The 20865-nt window shown below is 41.7% G+C and overlaps 1 protein-coding gene across 2 annotated transcripts in view; it reads right to left on the minus strand.

The window, feature by feature from the left end:
* Positions 1 to 20865, minus strand: part of WBP2NL (WBP2 N-terminal like) — a 39923-nt gene that overhangs the window by 18101 nt on the left and 957 nt on the right. For both annotated transcript variants that reach the window (XM_084955158.1, XM_084955157.1), the window contains exons 2-5: positions 16844 to 16952; positions 16456 to 16597; positions 16173 to 16265; positions 10567 to 10677 (exon numbers count right to left, since the gene is read on the minus strand). In XM_084955158.1, the coding sequence (XP_084811284.1) occupies positions 10567 to 10677; positions 16173 to 16265; positions 16456 to 16597; positions 16844 to 16952 (455 nt within the window). The remainder of the gene's footprint in view (positions 1 to 10566; positions 10678 to 16172; positions 16266 to 16455; positions 16598 to 16843; positions 16953 to 20865) is intronic.

Consider the following 20865-nt stretch of genomic DNA (forward strand, 5'->3'; position numbering starts at 1 on the left):
TGAATAATCACATAAAAGGGATCCTCAATAAGAAAATCATCAGGAGTTCCCATTGTGGCCCAGTGGTTAATGAATCCGACTAGGAACCATGAAGTTGCAGGTTTGGTCCCTGCCCTTGCTCAGTGGGTTAAGGATCTGGCGTTGCTGTGAGCCGTGGTGTAGGTTGCGGACGCGGCTCGGATCCCGCGTTGCTGTGGCTCTGGCGTAGGCCGGTGGCTACAGCTCCGATTAGACCCCTAGCCTGGGAACCTCCATATGCCGAGGGAGCGGCCCAAGAAATAGCAAAAAAAAGACAAAAAAAAAAAAAAAAAAGAAAGAAAATCATCAGATTTCTCATCAGAAACAGAGGCCAGAAATAAACTTTCCAACAAGAATCCTATCTGCCCAAACTCCTTTAAGAGTGAGAAAGAAATTAAGACGTTGCTAGATAAAATCTGAGGGAGTTCATTACCACTAGACTTGCCCTGTGAGAAATGCTTAAGGGGAGTTCCCGTCATGGGACAACGGAATCAAATCTGACTAGGGAACATGAGGTTGCAGGTTTGATCCCTGGCCTTGCTCAATGGGTTAAGGATCTGGTGTTGCCGTGAGCTGTGGTGTAGGTTACAGACGCAGCTTGGATCCCGCATTGCTGTGGCTCTGGCATAGGCTGGCGGCTACAGCTCCGATTAGACCCCTAGCCTGGGAACCTCCATATGCCGCAAGTGTGGCCCTTAAAAAAAAAGGAAATGCTTAAGGGAGTCCTAAAGGGTGAAATGAAAGGGCACTAGATAGTAATCTGAAGCCATATGAAGAAATAAAGATCTCAATAAAGGTAAATCATTGAACAATTTTAAAAGCTAATATTATTATAACAATGGTTTGTAATTCCATTTTTGTTTTCTACATAATTTAAGAGACTAATGAATTTTTAAAACTGTTAGATTATGTTTTGAGGGACACAATGTATAAAGATGTAATTTTGTGACATCAGTTCAAAGGAGTGAGGATGGGGGGTTGTAAAGATGCAGAGCATCTGTATGTTACTGAAGTTAAGATGGTAAAAATTCAAATTAGTGTTATAACATTACTTATTTACTTATTTAGTCTTTGGGGGGCCACACCTGCAGCATATGGAAGTTCCCAGGGTAGGGGTCGAATGGGAGCTGCAGCTGCTAGCTTACACCACAGCCACAGCAATGCCAGAACTAAACTGCATCTGCAACCTACACCACAGCTCACAGTAAGGCTGGATCCTTAACCCACTGAGCAAAGCCAGAGATTGAACCCGTCTCCTCATGGATACTAGTCAGGTTCATTACCGCTGAGCAATGATGGGAACTCCAGTGTTCTAACTTTAGAATGTAAAATGTAACCCCATGGTAACCACAAAAAAAAAAAAAAAATCTATAAAATGTAAACAAAAGTAAATAACCAGGGAATTTAAACTTTCCAGTATTAAAAAAATCAACTAAACACAAAAGAAGTCATTATTATTATTATTTTTTGTCTTTTTGTCTTTTCTTGTGCCACTCCCACCGCATATGGAGGTTCCCAGGCTAGGGGTCTAATCGGAGCTGCAGCCACCGGCCTACGCCAGAGCCACAGCAATGTGGGATCCGAGCCGCATCTGCGACCTACACCACAGCTCATGGCAACGTCGGATCCTTAACCCACTGAGCAAGGCCAGGGATCAAACCCGCAACCTCATGGTTCCTAGTCAGATTCGTTAACCACTGTGCCACAACGGAACTCCACAAAAGAAGACATTAATGCAGGAAATGAGGGGCAAAAATGTGATGAGTCACATAGAAACCAAAGAGTAAAATGTCAAAAGTAAGGCCCTTATTATCAGTGATTACTGTATTTTATTTTTTGCCTTTTGACTTTTTAGGGCTGCACCTGTGGTATATGGAGGTTCCCAGGCTAGGGGTTGAATCGGAGCTATAGCTGCCAGCCTACACCACAGCCACATCAATTCAGGATCTGAGCCGTGTCTGCAACCTACACCACAGCTCATGGCAATGCCAGATTCTTAACCCTCTGAGTGTGGCCAGGGATCGAACCCATGTCCTCATGAATACTAGTCGGGTGCATTAGCCGCTGAGCCACTATGGGAACTCCTACTGATTACTTTAAATATAAATGGATTAAATTTCCCAATCAAAAGACACAGATTGGCAGAATGGATAAAAACTCATGATTCAAATATATGCTGTGTGTATAAGGACTTATTCTAGATGAAAAGCATAAATAAATTGAAAGTAAAAGGATGGAAAAAGACATTTCATGTAAATAGTAACCAAAAGAGAGCAAGAGTGGCTAAACTAAAATCAGACAAGATAGACTTTACATCAAAAAGAAGGAAATTTCATATTAATAAAATGTTCAATACAGCAAAAGGATATAACAATTATAAATATTTACACACCCAGTGACAGACCATCAAATATGAGAAGCAAAAACTGACAAAAGTGAAGGGAGATATTGACAGTTCTACAATCAGAGTTGGAGACTGCAATATCCCTCATGCATAATAATGGACAGAACAACCAAACAGAAGATAAATAAGGAAATGGAGAACTTTAAAAACACAAGAAACCAACTGGATCTAACAGACATATATGGACACTCTACCCAACAGCAACGTTCTTCTTGAGTACACATGGGACATTTTCCAGGGTACACCATATATAGGGCAGCAAATTAAGCCCGGATATATTTTAAGACAGATTTCATATAAAGTAGCTTCTCTGGCCACAGAGATGAGCTTACAAATTAATGACAGGAGTAAAACTGGAAAATTCAAAATCTGTGGAAATTCAACACACACCTCTTAAGCCACCAATGGATCAAAGAAATTATAAGGGAGATGAGAAAACAGAGATGGGAGTTCCCATTGTGGCACAGCAGAAATGAATCCAACCAGTAACCACGATGTTGCAGGTTCGATCCCTGGCCTCGCTCAGTAAGTTAAGGATCTGATGTTGCCATGAACTGTGGTGTAGGTCGCAGATACAGCTCAGACCCAGCGTTGCTGTGGCTGTGGTGTAGGCCAGCAGCTACAGCTCCGATTAGACCCCTAGCCTGGGAACCTCCATATGCCGCAGGAGCGGCCCAAGAAATGGCAAAAAAAAAAAAAAAAAAAAGAAAGAAAGAAAGAAAAGAAAAGAAGAAGAAAATAGAGATGAATGAAAATGAAAATACCACATATAAAAACTTATAGGATGCAGCAAAAATAATGCTATGGGGGGAAATTTTATAGCTAAAAACACAAGAAAAATCTTTTTTTTTTTTTGAAAAATCTTAAATCAACAGCATAACTTGGAGTTTTCTTCATGGCTCAGCAGTTAAGGAACCCAACTAGGATCCATGAGGTTGGGGGTTCGATTCCTGGCCTCGCTCAGTGGGTTAAGGATCTGGCATTGCCATGAGCTGTGGTGTAGGCTGGCAGCTGCAGCTCTAATTCGACCCCTAGCCTGAGAACCTCCATATGCCACGGGTGCAAGCCTGAAAAAACAAAAAAAGCAAAAAAAACCCCAGCATAACCTAACAACTTAGGAAATAAAAGAAGAACAAACTAAACACAAAGCTAGCAGAAGGAAGGAAATAATAATGATTAGAATAACGATAAATAAAAAAGAGAAGAGAAAAACAACAGAGAAAATTCATGAAACCAAAAGCTGGTTCTCTGAAAATATCAACAAAATTGACAAACTTTTAGCTGGACTAACCAAGAAAAAAAGAGAAAATTCAAATTATCATTTCAAAATCAGAAATGGAAGTGGGGGAGTTCCCTTGTGGCGCAGCAGGTTAAGGATCCAGTGCTGTCACTTCAGCAGCTCGGGTGCTGCTGCGGTGTGGGTTTGATCTCTCCCAGGAACCTCCACATGCTTCAGCATGCCCCCCCCCCAAAAAAAAATTGGAAGTGGGTACATTACTTCTGATTCTACAGAAATAAGAAGGACTATAATAGACTACTGTGAACAAATGTATGTTAAGAAATTGGATAAATTCCTAGAAACACAAAACCTATAATACTAAATCATGAAGACACAGAAAATCTGTATAGACCTGCTAAGGTAATTTTACAAATCTCCTAAGGACTAATACCAATCCTTCTCAAATTTTTCCAAAAAATGAAGATGAGGGAACACTTCCTAACTCATTCTATTAGCTATTGTGAATAATACGGCTACGATTATGGCATACAAATGTCTCTTAGACCCTGATTTCAACTCTTCGGGTGTATACCCAGAAGTGGCGTTGCTGTGTCACCTTCAGTTTTTTTAGGAAGCTCCATACTATTTTTCATAGTGGCTATCCCATTTTACATTCCCACCAACAGTACCTAAACACTTTAATTTTTCCACATCCTTGCCAACATGTGTTGTTTTCTGTATGTTTTCCCTATGGTATCCATCCTAATGAATGAGAAATGAAAATTTATGTTCACACAGAAACTTGTACATGAATGTTTGCAGCAGTTTTACTCATAGTAAGGCAGACCTGGAACCAACCCAGATATCCCTGAACTGCTGAGTGGCTAAACAAGTTGTAACAGCTACACCATGAAATATTACTATACCATGAAATATTACTATACCATGAAACATTACTCGACAATAAGAAAAGGCATTCCCGTTGTGGCACAGTGGTTAATGAATCCGACTAGGAACCATGAGGATGAAGGTTTGATCCCTGGCCTTGTTCAGTGGGTCAGGGATCAGGCATTGCCATGAGCTGTGGTATAGGTCACAGACATGGCTCGGATCCCACGTTGCTTTGGCATAGGCCGGCAGCTGTAGCTCCAATTCGACCCCAGCCTGGGAACTTACATATCCTGCAGGTGCAGCCTTATAAAGACAAAACAAAAACAAACAAAAAAAAGAAAAGACAACCCACAGAATGGGAGAAAATACTTGCAAATGAAGCAACTGGCAGGGATAAATCTCCAAAATATACAAACAACACATACAGCTCTATATTTAAAAAGAATAATCCAATTAAAAAAAATGGGCAGAAGCTCTAAATAGACATTTTTCCAAAGAAGATAGACAGATGGCCAAAAAACACATGGAAAGGTGCTCAACATCACTAATTATTAGATAAATGCAAATTAAAACTACATTAAGGTATCACCTTACGCCAACTAGAATGGCCATCAACAAAAAGTCTACAAACAATAAATGCTGGAGAGGGTGTGGAGAAAAGAGAACCTTCCTACACTGTTGGTGGGAATGTACAGTGGTACAACTACTGTGGAAAACAGTACAGAGGTTCCTCAAAAAAGTAAAAATAGAACTACCCTATGATCCAGCAATCTCCCTCCTGGGCATCTATCAGGAGAAAACCATAATTTGAAAAGATACATGATCTCAATGTTCATTGCAGCACTGTATACAAGAGCCAAGACATGGAAGCAACCTAAATGTCCATCAACAGAGGAGTGGATAAAGAAGATGTGGTATTATACATACAATGGAATATTACTCAGCCATAAAAAGAATGAAATAATGCCACTTACAGCAACATGGATGGACCCAGAGATTATCACACTAAGTGAAGTTAGTCAGACAGTGAGACATAAACATCATTCGCTATCACTTATATGTGGAATCTAAAAAAAAGGATACAGTGAACGTATCTGCAGAACAGAAACAGACTCACAGTTTTTGAAAACAAACCTATGGTTTCCAACGGAGACAGGGTGGGGGGAGGGATGGACTGGGGGTTACGGATTGGCATATGCACGCCATGGTATATGGAATGACTACCCAATGGGGACCTGCTGCATAGCACAGGGAACTCTGCCCGAAATTCTGTGATAATCTACATGGGAAAATAATCTGGGTTGTTTTTGGTTTTTTTTTTTTTTGTCTTTTTTTTTAGGGCCGCACCTGTGGCATATGGAGATTCCCAGACTAGGGGTGTAATCACAGCTGTAGCCGCCGGCCTACACCACAGCTCATAGCAACACAGGATCCTCAACCCACTGAGCAAGGCCAGGGATGGAACCCGCACCCTCATGGTTCCTGGTGAGATTCGTTAACCACTGCACCACCACAGGAACTCCGATATGGGAAAATAATCAGAAAAAGAATGGATATATGTATATGTATAACTAAATCCCTTCGTTGAACAGCAGAATTTTTTTTTTTTTTTGTCTTTTCTAGGGCTGCACCTGTGGCATATGGAGGTTCCCAGGCTAGGGGTCTAATGGGAGCTATAGTCGCTGGCCTACACCACAGCCACAGCAATGTGGGATCCAAGCCACATCTGCAACCTACACCACAGCTCATGGCAACGCCAGATCCTTAACCCACTGAGCAAGGCCAGGGATCGAACCCGCAACCTCATGGTTCCTAGTCGGATTCGTTAACCACTGCGCCATAATGGGAACTCCTGAACAGCAGAAATTATCACAACAACTGTAAATCAACTATACTTCAATAAAACTTTAAAAAAATGAAAAAAGCCTATGTATATGGACTATACATACATACATGTATAGCAAAATATCAAATATATTGATATATAAATATATAAAAATGTGTAAAATTATATAATAAAACAAAGTAGTATAAAAGTAAAAAATAAACTCCATAGTTATAACACTCAATGACACAAAAAAGAAATTAAGAACATAATTCAATTTAAAAATAGCATCCAGGAGTTCCCGTCGTGGCGCAGTGGTTAACGAATCCGACTAGGAACCATGAGGTTGCGGGTTCCATCCCTGCCCTTGCTCAGTGGGTTAAAGATCCGGGGTTGCCGTGAGCTGTGGTGTAGGTTGCAGACGCGGCTCGGATCCAGCGTTGCTGTGGCTCTGGTGTAGGCCGGTGGCTACAGCTCCGATTCAACCCCTAGCCTGGGAGCCTCCATATGCCGCAGGGGCGGCCCAAGAAATAGCAACAACAACAACAACAACAAGACAAAAAGACAAAAAAAAAAAAAATAGCATCCAAAAGAATAAACTGCCTAGGAATAAATATAACCAAGGAGGTGAAAGATTTGTGCACTGAGAACTACAAAACATTCCTGAAATAAATTTCAAAAGACCAAATAAATAGACTTCCTATGTTCATGAATTAGAAGGCTTTAATATTAAGATAGCAATTCCCCCACAAGTGATCTATGAGTTCAATGCAATCCCTATCAGAATTCTAATGGTCTTTTTGCAGAAATGTAAAAAGTGATTCTCAAATTCATATGGAGCTACAAGAGACGATGGATGGCCCAAATAATACTGAAAAGGGAATGCAAAACAGGAGGACTCACATTTCCCTGTTTTGAAACTTACTACAAAGCTACAGTAATCAAAATGATGTGGTACTGGCAGAAGGACAGACTTAGTTTTTGGGGGGGTTTTGTTTGTTTGTTTTTCCTCTTTATGGCCACAGCTGCAACATATGGAAGTTCCCGGGCTTATCAGAGCTGCAGCTGCCAGCCTGTGTCACAGCCACAGCAATGCCAGACCCAAGCCACATCCACAACCTATGCCACAGCTTATGGCAAGGCTGGATCCTTAACCCACTGAGTGAGGCCAGGATTCTAACCCACATCCTCATGGATACTAGGTGGGTTCTTAACCCACTGTGCCACAGTGGGAACTCCAAAGACAGACTTATATACCAGTGAGAATAGAACTGAGAGTCCAGAAATAAACGTAAACATCTGTTACCAACTGATTTTCAACAAGGATGCCAAGACCATTCAATGGGGAAAGAATAGTGTCTTCAACGAATGATTCTGGGACAACTGGATAACCCCATGCAAAAGAATAAAGCTGGACCCTAACCTTACTCCATATACAAAAATTAACTCATAATGAATCAATAACTGAAATATAAGAGGTAAAATTATAAAACTCTTAGATGAAAACATAGAGGTAGATCTTCGTGACATTGACCTTGGCAATGGATTCTTAGTTTGATACCAAAAGCACACGTAACAAAGAGAAAAAAATAAATAAAACAAAAATTAATGCTTTTGTGCATCAAAAGATATTATTGAGATTGTGAAAGATGACCTATAGAATGGAAAACATACTTATACATCCCATATCTGATAAGGGTTCAATATCCAGAATATATAAAGAACTCTTACAACTCAAATAACAAAAAGATAAACTCCAACAACAACAAAAAAGACAAAAAGACAAAAGACAAAAAAAAAAAAAAAAAAGGAGTTCCCGTCGTGGTGCAGTGGTTAACGAATCCGACTAGGAACCATGAGGTTGCGGGTTCGGTCCCTGCCCTTGCTCAGTGGGTTAACGATCCGGCGTTGCCGTGAGCTGTGGTGTAGGTTGCAGACGCAGCTCAGATCCCGCGTTGCTGTGGCTCTGGCGTAGGCCGGTGGCTACAGCTCCGATTCAACCCCTAGCCTGGGAACCTCCATATGCCGCGGGAGTGGCCCAAGAAATAGCAACAACAACAACAAAAAAGACAAAAAGACAAAAGACAAAAAAAAAAAAAAGATAAACTCACCCAAGTTAGAAACAGGCAAACAATTTGAATAGATATATCTCCAAAGAAGATAACGCAAATGGCCAACAAGCACATGAAATAATGTTCAACATCTTTGGTCTTTAAGGAAATGTACGTTGAAACCCCAATGAGATACCACCTCACACTGACTAGGATGGCTTTAGTATAAATAATGACAGGTGAAGCTCCTGTTGTGGCGCAGCGGAAATGAATCTGACTAGGAACCATGAGGTTGTGGGTTCAATCCCTGGCCTCGCTCAGTGGGTTAAGGAGCCAGTGTTGCCGTGAGCTGTGGTGTAGGTCGAAGACACAGCTCGGATCTGGCAGTGGCTACAGTTCCAATTAGACCCCTAGCCTGGGAACCTCCATATGCCTCGGCCGTGGATGCAGCCCTAAAAAGACAAAAGACAAAAGACAAAAAAAAAAGCAAAAAGGGAAAATAACAAGCATTGGCAAGGATGTAGAGAAACAGAAATTTGAATGTTGCCGATGGGAATACAAAATATTGTCATTGCTGGGGGAATAATTTGGTGGTTCTGCAAAAAGTTAAAACACTGAATTACCATATGACCCAATAATTCCAACCCTAGGTATATTCCCAAGAGAAATGAAAACTTATATCCACAAGAAACCTATATACAAATGTTTACAGCAGCTATTATTCATAACAGCCAAAAGATGGAAACAAGTCAAATGTGTACATCAGTGGACGAATGGATGCATAAATTGTGATATATATGATGGAATATTATTCAGTCACAAACAAAGAATAAAGTACTGACACATGCCACAGCTTGGACAAATCCTGAAAACATTATGCTAAGTGAGATAAGCCAAACACAAAAGGGTCACATGTGTTGTATGATTTTCATGTGATGTGTACAGCAACGGCAAATCCATAAAGACAAAATGCAGATTAGAGGAAGCCAAGACATAGAAGAGGGGACAATGGGAAATGATTACTTAGTGAGTATGGTATTCTTACAGAGCGAAGAAAAAGTTTTGAAACCAGAGGAAGAGCTGATGGTTGCGCAACATTGTGAATACATTAAATGCCACTGAATTGTACATCTAAAAATGGTTAATGTATTTTATACGAATTTCAATGCAAAAGCATTTTTTTTTTTTGTCTTTCTGTCTTTTTAGGGCCATACCCATGGCATATGGAGGTTCCCAGGCTAGGGATCCAATCAGAGCTGTAGCCAACAGCCTATGCCAGGGCCACAGCAATGTGGGATCCGAGCCACATTTGTGACCTACACCACAGCTCAGGGCAACACCGAATCCTTAACCCACTGAGCGAGGCCAGGGATGGAACCTGCATCCTCACGGATGCCAGTCAGATTCTTTAACCGCTGGGCCACGACAGGAATTCCTCGACACAAAAGCATTTTTATAAAACCTTAGCAACACTTACTTTTAGATTTTGAACATTAGATTTTATTAACGCAAAAACTAAGGGAACTATTAAGGCTAGAAATAACTCTTCCTCAGTTGTCCACAAAACTGAAAGCCAACGCACATGCACATCATGCTCCAAGGAGAACTCAGGAACTGGCCTGCACTTGGGGGTCTACTGGCCACCCGACAGGAGACCCTTTGTGGCCCACCAACCTTCTGTGGACTGCACTTGAGAATCACTGACCTCTCAGCTCCCAGGACCACGGCTCAGGCACGACAGTTAGCGGAAAGGGTACAGGGTGCAAAGCCCAGGACTGGGGTCCTCAGTGGGGGTGAAGGGCATGGCTTAATGGCTATGCTTACAGGAAAGGGGGAGGAGGATGTGGGCAAGAGCACATGTTTTCTGCTCAGGCTGTAAGCAGGAAGCAACTGTTCCACTGACGGGAGTTGCCCAGGCAGGCTGCATATTTGTACATTACGGGTAAAAACCAAGCCCGAAACGGAAGCCCAGTCACTTATTCACTTGCCGCTGGACTTCAGTCTGGAAATGAAGTCATGGACGCAACCATTTTCCAACCCCCTAAACCTCTGCTGCTTCTCCTGCAGCAGAGTTGGAGGCAAGCTGGCAGTGAAGAGATCTTTGAGCCCCTGGCATACTCTTCTTCCTCCTAGGAAGACCCTCCCTGCCATACCTTACCTGGACAAGGTGTGCGCTGGGTGCACGTTGTGCCCCCGGGTGTAGTGATTACAAACAGTCCCGAAGTGCCGTACCAGTAATTCACACTTCCGAGTGGAATTCCTCTGGCAGCTGAGAAGACACATTTGACAAAAGAAGGATTCTTTAGTTCTCTTAAGTCGGAGGTACAGCAGCTATCCATCAAATAATTGACAGAGTTTTCATCGCCACCTTATTTGTATGTCCATCAACGCCCCCAGGATACAAGATTAAAAATATACACTGCCCTTGTCCTGAACTGTACGGTTTTTAATTTTTAAAAAATCTGTTTATTTTCAAAATAATCATCATAAGTCCATTACATGGAAACACTAATATTTTTATGAAAAAAAGTACCTTATATTTTCCACAGTGAAAGAAATAATAATGAGAAAAATCCTTATTTACATGTTGGCAAATCTGTTTATTTTTTTATTGTCTATTTCCATTAGGCATTTTATTTTATTTTAATTTTCTAATGATTCTTATTTGTTCTATTATAGTTGGTTTACAGTATTCTGTCAATTTTCTACTGTACAGCAAAGTGACCCAGTCACCTGCATACATATACATATATATATGTATATACACATTCTTTTTCTCACATTGTATATTTCCTGATGAATGTGTGTATTTGCCTGTGCTTATTCAAGGACTGGCCTAGCATCTACTATAATAGGTATTTAGAAAAAATTTCCAAGTGAGGGTTCTATCAAGTTGGCAAGATACATCCATTAAAGGCCAATGCAATGGCAGTACCAGAGAAAGCGCTTCTGTTTCTCTCTCCATCTCACTTATAAGAACACTTTTGATGGTATTTGGGGCCTCAATCAAGAGCAATCCCCTCATTTCAAGATCCTTGGAGTTCCCATTGTGGCGCAGTAGTTAATGAATCCGACTAGGAACCATGAGGTTGTGGGTTCGATCCCTGCCCTTGCTCAGTGGGTTAAGGATCTGGCGTTGCCGTGAGCTGTGGTGTAGGTCGCAGATGCGGCTCAGATTCCATGTTGCTGTGGCTCTGGTGTAGGCTGGCAGCTACTGCTCCAATTAGACCCCTAGCCTGAGAAACTCCATATGCCATGGGATTGGCCCAAGAAATGGCAAAAAGACCAAAAGAAAAAAAAAAAAAAAAGATCCTTAATTTTTTTATTTTTATTTTTTGCATCCCTGAATGGGCCCAAACTTAATTATATTTGAAAAGAATTTGTTTTTACAAACAAGGTAACATTCTCAGATTCTGCAAATTAGGCCATGGATTATATCTTTGGGAACCATTATCAGCCATACTAATTTCTGGCCTATGGCATATGACAAGACGGAATGTGCACTGCTTCTAGGCTTAGCCCCCGAAAACTTCCCAGGTGAGATCTGTACTCTCATCTCTCTCTGCCGGCTACCCAAAGAGGCCATGAAATCCAGGAGCTAATGGTGGCAGAGACTCTATTACTATGTGGAACAAAGCCCCCTTTCACCTCTGCTGATTGGCCTTTATGTAAGCAATAAAATCTATTACCTTAAGCTGTTGATAATTTGAGGCTTATCTGTTTCAACAGCATTATCTTAACTAATTCTCTATAAATCTAAAGGTGTCATCCTTCCCTGTAACTCTTTTTTTTTTTTTTCTCTTTTCTTTTCACAGCTGCAGCTGCGGCATATGGAAACTCCTGGGCTAGGGGTCAAATGGGAGCTGCAGGTGCCAGCCTATGCCACAGTCACAGCAACACCAGATCCTTAACCCACTGAGCTAGGCCAGGGATCAAACCCACATCCTCATGGGTACTATGTCAGGTTCTTCACCCGCTGGGCCACAACAGGACCTCCTACCCTCCTTTTCAATATTCTACTAGTATCCCCTTTCAGAATAAGTAATTATTTTATTCGCTTACCTGTTTGCTTAGCTCCTTTTGTGTGGGGGAGGGCATGTTTACAGCATGCAGAAGTTCCCAGGCCAGGGATCAAACCTATACCACAGCAGTGGCAACGCCAGGTCCTTAACCCACTGAGCCACCAGGGAATTCCATGTTTGCTTATTTTTTATCCAATTCTTACTAGACCGTAAGTTTAACAAAGGCAGGGACTATGTACATATGTCTTATTCACTGTCGTTTCCCTATTGTCTCACCTAGTGTCTCACACAATATAATCTGCTAAATATATAAATCAAAGAGCTCTGACAAATTAACTCTGCAGAGAGGAAATGGATCTTTCCTGGTCAATTAATCAGATCATGAAGGATGATGGGTGGTTAATTCACTCCAAAGCCTCAAGGAAGCCCATCTTATAACACCTGACTCTTGTCAAGGAAGAAAGCATAGGTTCCTAAGCCTAAAGCTGGTATAATCAGACCCTGAGCATTGGGCCAAGTTCATATAAGTTGTTTAAATCCTTTCCAAGTAGCTGTGCAACCACCAAGACACTGACCTACTTTTGTGCAGGCCAAGAAGCAGAACTTAATGAGAGCACAAAGAAAATCCCTTAAAATTGCCTCACCCTTATCCCATAATCTTAAAAATAAGCTGCCTTAGTACTTTGAGGCCAAAAATAATAATGCAACTGTCCTGAGTTCCGAGACATCTGTAGCAAAGAGGAACTAGACTTCCAGGTGTCCCCGGACCCTGGACTCTCCATAGCTATGCTCACTCTGTCTGCAGGACACCCTGTTAGCCAGTGTCAGGCTTCCAGATGCTGTCTGCCCTCCAGACCATAAAGAGTTTTCAGTGGGGTACAGCTTGTGAATTCCCTGGCCTTTATATCTTTGCACTGCATTATTAAAGGTAACTGCAAAATTTTTCTTACTCCTCAATGTCTATAATATGGCTCTTCTATCACCTTTCTTCTCCGGAAGTTCACTGAACTTTCTCTTGCTAATTCCACCAAAAAACTCAAATCCCCACATGCGATGAACGTTTTTCAGTCTTCATTTTACCAAGCATCGTTCCAGCTAGATACCCACCCAGTAATGCTTGAAACTTTTTCCTCCCTTGACTTCTGGGGTCATACACTCAGTTGACTGTCCCCCCTCTCAGTCTTCATTGAAGGTCACCCTCCCTACCTACCCCTCAAATGTTGAGGGCCTGTGGAATACCATCCTCGGCTCAGTGAACCAGCCCATGACTCACACGGCTCCAGAGATGACCTGTGTGCTGAGGAGTCCCATATCAGTGCCTCAGTACAGTTCACCTCCGGGGGGCTGAGCTGCATGTCCACCACCGCTAGCCTCTCATGTACCTCACACTTAATATGGTACAGGGGTTAGGAGCGTAGGCTCCAAAGGACACATTATTCCTGTCAAAATACATGACCTGAATATCACCACGAGGAAACAGACAAACACAAATTAAGGGACATTCCACAAAACAATACGGCCGTATTCTTTTTAAAATGTCAACGGCATGAAAGACAAAGAAAGGCTGAGCCCAGATTAAAGGAGACCAAAGAGCAGGACACCTGAATTCAGTGTGTGATCTGGGATTACATTCTGGATTGGAAAATAAGTGCTATTAGAATTATGAACAGTAATGGTCAGTGCTTTGAATTGGAACCTCAACTATATATTTAATAATAATATATATATTTTTTGTCTTTTTAGGGCCACAGCTGCAGCATATGGAAATTCCCAGGCTAGGGGTTGAATTGGAGCTGCAGCTGCCGACCTACGTCATAGCCACAGCCACACAGGATCCAAGCCACATCTGTGACCTACACCGCAGCTTGCTGCAATGCCAGATCCTTACCCACTAAGCGAGGCCAAGGATTGAACCTGCACCCTTATGGATAGTAGTCAGGTTCTTAACCTGATGAGCCACAGTAGGAACTCCTAAACAATAGCATTATTTCAATGTTAAACTTTCTGACTTAATAAGCACACTGATGTTAGATAAAAGAATGCCCTTGTTCACAGGAGATACACATTCAAATATTCAGGAATGAAGGAAATGATCAATGTTCAAACGAAAGCCAAAAAAAAAAAAAAAAAAAAGAATAACAAGGCAAATGTGGGAAAATGTTAATAATGGGTGAATCTAGATGAAGTTCTATGGGAGTTCACTGTAATAGTCTTAAAACTTTTCTATAGATTTGACTTTTATTTCAAAATAAAAGGTTTAAAAAGAGAGAGAGCGTAATTCTCTCTTTAAAAAAAGAGAGAGAGTGGGAGTTCCCGTCGTGGCTTAGTGGTTAATGAATCCGACTAGGAACCATGAGGTTGCGGGTTCCATCCCTGGCCTTGCTCAGTGGGTTAAGGATCTGGCGTTGCCGTGAGCTGTGGTGTAGGTCGCAGACGTGGCTGGGATCCTGCATTGCTGCGCCTGTGGTGTAGGCCAGTGGCTACAGCTCCAATTAGACCCCTAGTCTGGGAACCTCCATGTGCTGTGGGTGCAGCCCTAGAAAAGACCAAAAAAAAAAAAAAAGAGAGAGAGAGAGAGCATGGTTCAAATTCCAGCTCTATCACTTGCTAACTGTATAGCTTTGGGAAAAATTATAAAACCATTACTGACTCAGTCTCCCTAGCTATGCATTGGGGATAATAACAGGACCTATATCATAAGATTTTGTGAGAATCAAATAAATTAGCATATGCAAAGGTCTTAAACTCTGCCCCGTACATGATAAGCATTCAAGAAATGTTAGCTAGTATTACTGTCTAAAATTGAACTCATTTCCTCTCCATTTTTTCTGTCTAATAATAGTAATAATAATTATTATTATTATTTTATATTGGAGTCCTCTCCAATTTAGACTACCTCTTATACTCTTGACCATGATTTATAGCATCATGATCCAGTCAGTCTTCAAAGGTAGAAAATCCACACCTTTATGATGTGTGTCCCCAGAACTTTGTCTACGCCTCTATTATAGCACCTGCCAGAAGACAGGGTGACATGTTTGCAGATGTCTCTCTTTCCTAGAGTGTGTTTATCTCAACTAGTATTGAGTTGGAGGTGGAAGGGGAAAAGGGAAGAGCATTCCAGACAGAGTGAATAGCATGAAAGCTCAGAGATAGGAGAGCAAGACACAAAGAAGTCCGGTTGGATTGGAGTACAAAAAGTGAGAGGGTGAGGGGTGTAGAGTGAGGATAGATTGAATTAAAATATTTCATTAAAAGATCATTTGTATTCAAATGCTTCAGGGCACAACAGTACCTCTTCCCAGGCTTTAGTCCCATGGAAGATGGGAATGAAACCTCAGAGAAGCAAAAAGGCAAAGTCAGAGAGCAGAGAAGATCAAAAGGCCCTGCCAGAGGAAGAAGAGCCAAGGCAACACCCCGAAAGTGAACCTACTCAATGACAGATGGGAGCAGCACTTAAGAACAAACCACTGTCAGGTGTAATTTGTTGCTCAGGTGTCTGATGGTAAGCTCCCACTAGAAAACAAACTCCTTCAGGACAGGGAGGGCCTAAATCTTGTGTTCCCAGCATGTAGTGTGGTACCTGGCATACGGATGGTGGGCTCGGGGAATGCCTGCTGAATACATGTGCAACCACCAGCTGCCTGAGCAGGGAGGCCAGAAGTCTTCGACAGTAAACAGTCCTTCAATTACACACACCCCAAGCCCCAAAGAGCTTAATATCTTTATCAGCATTGCTTACCAGCAGAGGCAGCTTTCATCATTAGCTGGGCAAATTCAATGGCACCTCCTTTTCTGAAGGATAATTTAAAAACAGCCTGTCCTTCCCAGCCACCTGGGGGAAGAAATGGCACACACGCATGAAGAGGCTGGCACGCCGGTAAATAAGGAGGCCACAAATACTGAGAGAGGCACAACTCAGTGGAGCAGGGTTGCTTCTTTTGAATTCCAACATGAGCCAAGTCTGCGTCTTAAACCTTCTGGAAGTTTTTGAGAAAAAATGCACTTCTGTGGGGAACACTCACCATCTGGAGCTGCCTGAACGGTTCCTTTAATGTAGTTGGGGGCAAAGACGGGTTGTTCAATGGTGCAGTTACTCATCAGATCAAATGGCATCATGAAAGAAAACATGGGGTCGTCGACTGAGTGTGAAGTCACGAAGATCACCTAAGAGATGAAGGAAACGTTGGAAAAGGATCGCCACTTGCCCATGGATTGAGACATTCAAGAGCAACTCCAAAGTCAAGGCTGCTTTGGCATCCTTAGCCTAGTTGAGAAACATCACCGACTCTCTTCCCTCGCTCTCCAACATGGAAAATCTCAACCTGGAAATGCTTCGAAAGTCACTGCGTAAACTCGTTTTAAGGAAAAGAAATGTAGAGTTTATCAGATCAAGGTGCAAGGAGAAATTACCCGGTATGAAGTGAGAAACAGCGTTCCCTTCTTTGTACCCCGAAAGAGATCAGATCCTGCGGGCTGCTGTAGGAAGGAGAGATCCACATCCTGACACTGCTTCAAAACACTGCAGAAAAGAAAAGGCAGACGGCACATAACTTAGAGGTTCTATAAAATGATACAGTTAAAGCTCTTAGCCCAGTTTCCAGCCTGCAGGGAGATTTTCATAAATGTTACGTGCTGCTATTGCTACTGCCGCCACTGCTACTATGTCTAGCCACAACCGCGACAACAACACCTACTACAACTACTATTGCATTAAAATAGAAAGGAATTTAAACGATCTTATTCTCTGGCAATCCACACTTACTCTTATCCTTCTTTATCACAGGGTCCTTTTTTCCCTTATCCAGTCTACTTCTATTCTTAAGGTTTATTCATGAATATTCACACTTCTTATGCAGTTGGTATAAAGAATCGTGTTGATGGAAATGTTTCTTGGACTCTGGTAAGGAAGGTAAAGGATACACAGAGGGCTCCAGAATCCTCCGAGACATTCCTTCTGTCTGACACATTCACTCCTAACCTGAAAAACTGGGACTCATCCTATTCTCACTTATAGAATCCTATTAGCTTTTTTTTTCTTTCTTAGTAATTGTGTGCATGCACACTGGTATTGTTAAAAAGGCCATACTACCCAAAGGAATCTACAGATTCAATGCAATCCCTGTCAAATTACCCATGACATTTTTCACAGAACTAGAACAAACAACCCCAAAATTTATATGGGACCATAAAAGACCCCAAATTGCCAAAGCAATCCTGAGGAACAAAAACCAAGCAGGAGGCATAACTCTCCCAGACTTCAGACAATAAACTACAGTAATCAAGGCAGTATGGTACTGGTACCAAAACAGACATACAGACGATTGGAACAGAATGGAGATCCCAGAAATAAATCCAGACACCTATGGCCAATTAATCTTCAACAAAGGAGGCAATAATATAAAATGGGAAAAAGACAGTCTTTTCAGCAAGTGGTGCTGGGAAAACTGGAGAACTGCATGTAAATCAATGAAACTAGAAAACAACCTCAAAAGGTTTTTATGCACAAAAATAAATTCAAAATGGCTTAAAGACTTAAACATAAGACAAGACACCATCAAACTCCTAGAAGAGAACATAGGCAAAACCATCTCTGATAATCAACCATACAAATGTTTTCTTAGGTCAGTCTCCCAAGACAACAGAAATAAACACAAAAATAAACCAGTGGGACATAATCAAATTTTCAAGCTTTTGCACAGCAAAAGAAACTGTTAAAAAAAAAAAAAAAAAGACAACCTATGGAATGGGAGAAAATAGTTTCTAATGATGCAACTGACAAGAGCTTAATCTCTAAAATATGCAAAAAAGTTATACAACTCAACAGCAAAAATCCACAACAACCCAACTGAAAAATGGGCAAAAGACCTAAAGAGCCATTTCTCCAAAGAAGATATACAGATGGCCAACAAGCCCATGAAAAAAAGGCTCAACATCACTAATTATTAGAGAAATGCAAATCAAAACTACTGTTAGGTACCACCTCACACTGGTCAGAATGGCCATCATTAACAAGCCTACAAATAACAAATGCTGGAGAGGGTGTGGAGAAAAGGAAACCCTCCTTCACTGTTGGTGGGAATGTAAACTGGTACAACCACTATGGAAAACAGTATGGAGGTACCTCAGAAAACTAAATATAGAACTGCCATATGACCTAGCAATCCCATTTCTGGGCATATATCTGGACAAAACTTTCCCTGAAAAAGATACATCCAGAGCTCCCGTTGTGGCTCAGTGGTTAACAAATCCGACTAGGAACCATGAGGTTGTGGGTTCCATCCCTGGCCTTGCTCAGTGGGTTAAGGATCCAGCGTTGCTGTGAGCTGTGGTGTAGGTCACAGACGCAGCTCAGATCCCATGTTACTGTGGCTATGGTGTAGACAGGCAGCTACAGCTCCAATTAGACCCCTAGCCTGGGAACCTCCATGTGCCGCAGGTGTGGTGCTAGAAAAGACCAAAAAAAATTTTGTTCATTGCAGCACTATTCACAATAGCCAAGACATGGAAACAACCTAAATGTCCATGGACAGATGAATGAATTAAGATGTGGTATATATACACAATGGAATACTACTCAGCCATAAAAAAACAAAATAATTCCATTTGCAGCAACATGGATGGAAATAGAGACTCTAATACTAAGTCAAGTGAGTCAGAAAGAGAAAGACAAATACCATATGATATCACATATCTGGAATCAAATATATGGCACAAATGAACCTATCTACAGAAAAGAAACAAACTTATGGACCTTGAGAACAGACTTGTGGTTGCCAAGGGAGAAGGGGAGGGAGTGGGATAGACCGGGAGTGTGGGGTTAGTAGATGCAAACTATTGCATTTGGAGTGGATAAACAATGCTATCCTGCTGTATAGCACAGGGAACTATATCTAGTCACTTGTGATGGAACATGATGGAGGATAATGTGAGAAAAAGAATATATATAGTATTTTGTTATTTAGATTCCATTATCAGACTGGCAGAGATACCAAAGATTAGCATAGCATGTTGGCAAGGGTATGGTGAAATTGGGCACTCAAGAGTACTAAGTAGGAGTTCCTGTCATGGCTCAGTGATTAATGAATCGGACTAGCATTCATGACGACACAGGTTCCATCCCTGGCCTTGCTCAGTGAGTTAAAGGATCCACCACTGCTGTGAGCTGTGGTGTATGCTGCAGGTGCAGCTCGGATCCCTGTGGCTGTGGCATAGGCCTACAGCTCCAGCTCCGATATGACCCCTAGCCTGGGAACCTCCAAATGCCATGGGTGTGGCCCTAAAAACAAAAAACAAAACAAAAAAAGAGCACTAAGTAGACTGTAAATAAATATATTTCTATCTGAAATATATTAAAGATTTATTTCATATCTTAATGACAAGTATTTTCATATTTTAAAAATATATTTTAAACATTTAAAAAAAAGTCTATGTTCTCTGATTCCACAATTTCAGGCATATATCTGAAAGAAACATTTTGACAGGTGGGCAAAGGTAAAAATTTAAAAAGTTCACTGCAGCAATGTTTATAGCAATGATAAAGTAAAACCAGAATATCCCAGATAGCAGCTTGAGTAAAGATTTATGCATACTGGAATACCAGACCTTGAAAATAATGAGGTATATACTCATCCTGGAAAGCATTTCCAATACATCAGTAAATGAGAAAAACAAATTACAAAGTAATCTGACTGGGGACCGTGTATATATTTCCAGAAAAAAGTACAGGTATTGTGCAGTCACTTGTCTACCCTGGCTGTCCCTCAAAAGGAAAAAGACTGCTTCTCTGCTTTCTCCTGTCACTGCTCTGGCTTCCCGGTTCAAAAGAAAATCAGTATTTGTTATAATTTTTTTTAAACCCTGCCTCCAGCACAGAAACAGAAAATTAGAGACAAACCCACAGCCTGCATGAGAAGACACCCAAACACCAGATCAGAAATGGCTTCATGGCACAGAGCCCCAGGCACACAGGCCAACGTCCTCTAGGCCAGTGCAGCACGTAGTCAGAATGGCAAGCGATCCCCTCCTATTACAAAATTCAACAAAGCCACAGCCGTCCTTCGGGAACGAGGGAGGACCGTACAGTTTGACGGCGCGTATAAACCTGTCAAGAAAATATTCGGAAGAAGGAAGCATAGAAAAAAGATCTGGACATCACCACTTGGTACTGTCTTAGAGGATCTTCGCGACAGATGCATTCAAAGCGAGCTAGGTGTGCAATCTCACCCAAGCACCACACTTGAGGCTTTCAGAGTCTTGCTACCAGGCGAGAGCAAAGGAGCCTATTTAAGAACTGCTGGGGAGGGAGTTCCTGCTGTGACACAGAAGAAACTGACTAGCAGAAACGAAACTGACTACTGTCCTTGAGGATGAGAGTTCAATCCCTGGCCTTGTTCAGTGAGTTAAGGATCCCGCGTTGCTGTGAGCTTCGGTGT

This window comes from Sus scrofa, chromosome 5 (assembly GCF_054392235.1).
Source record: "Sus scrofa isolate SSC_HxYL_T2T_F1_AM1 chromosome 5, Sscrofa_HxYL_maternal_Yorkshire_Landrace_v2.0, whole genome shotgun sequence".
Lineage (NCBI taxonomy): Eukaryota > Metazoa > Chordata > Mammalia > Artiodactyla > Suidae > Sus > Sus scrofa.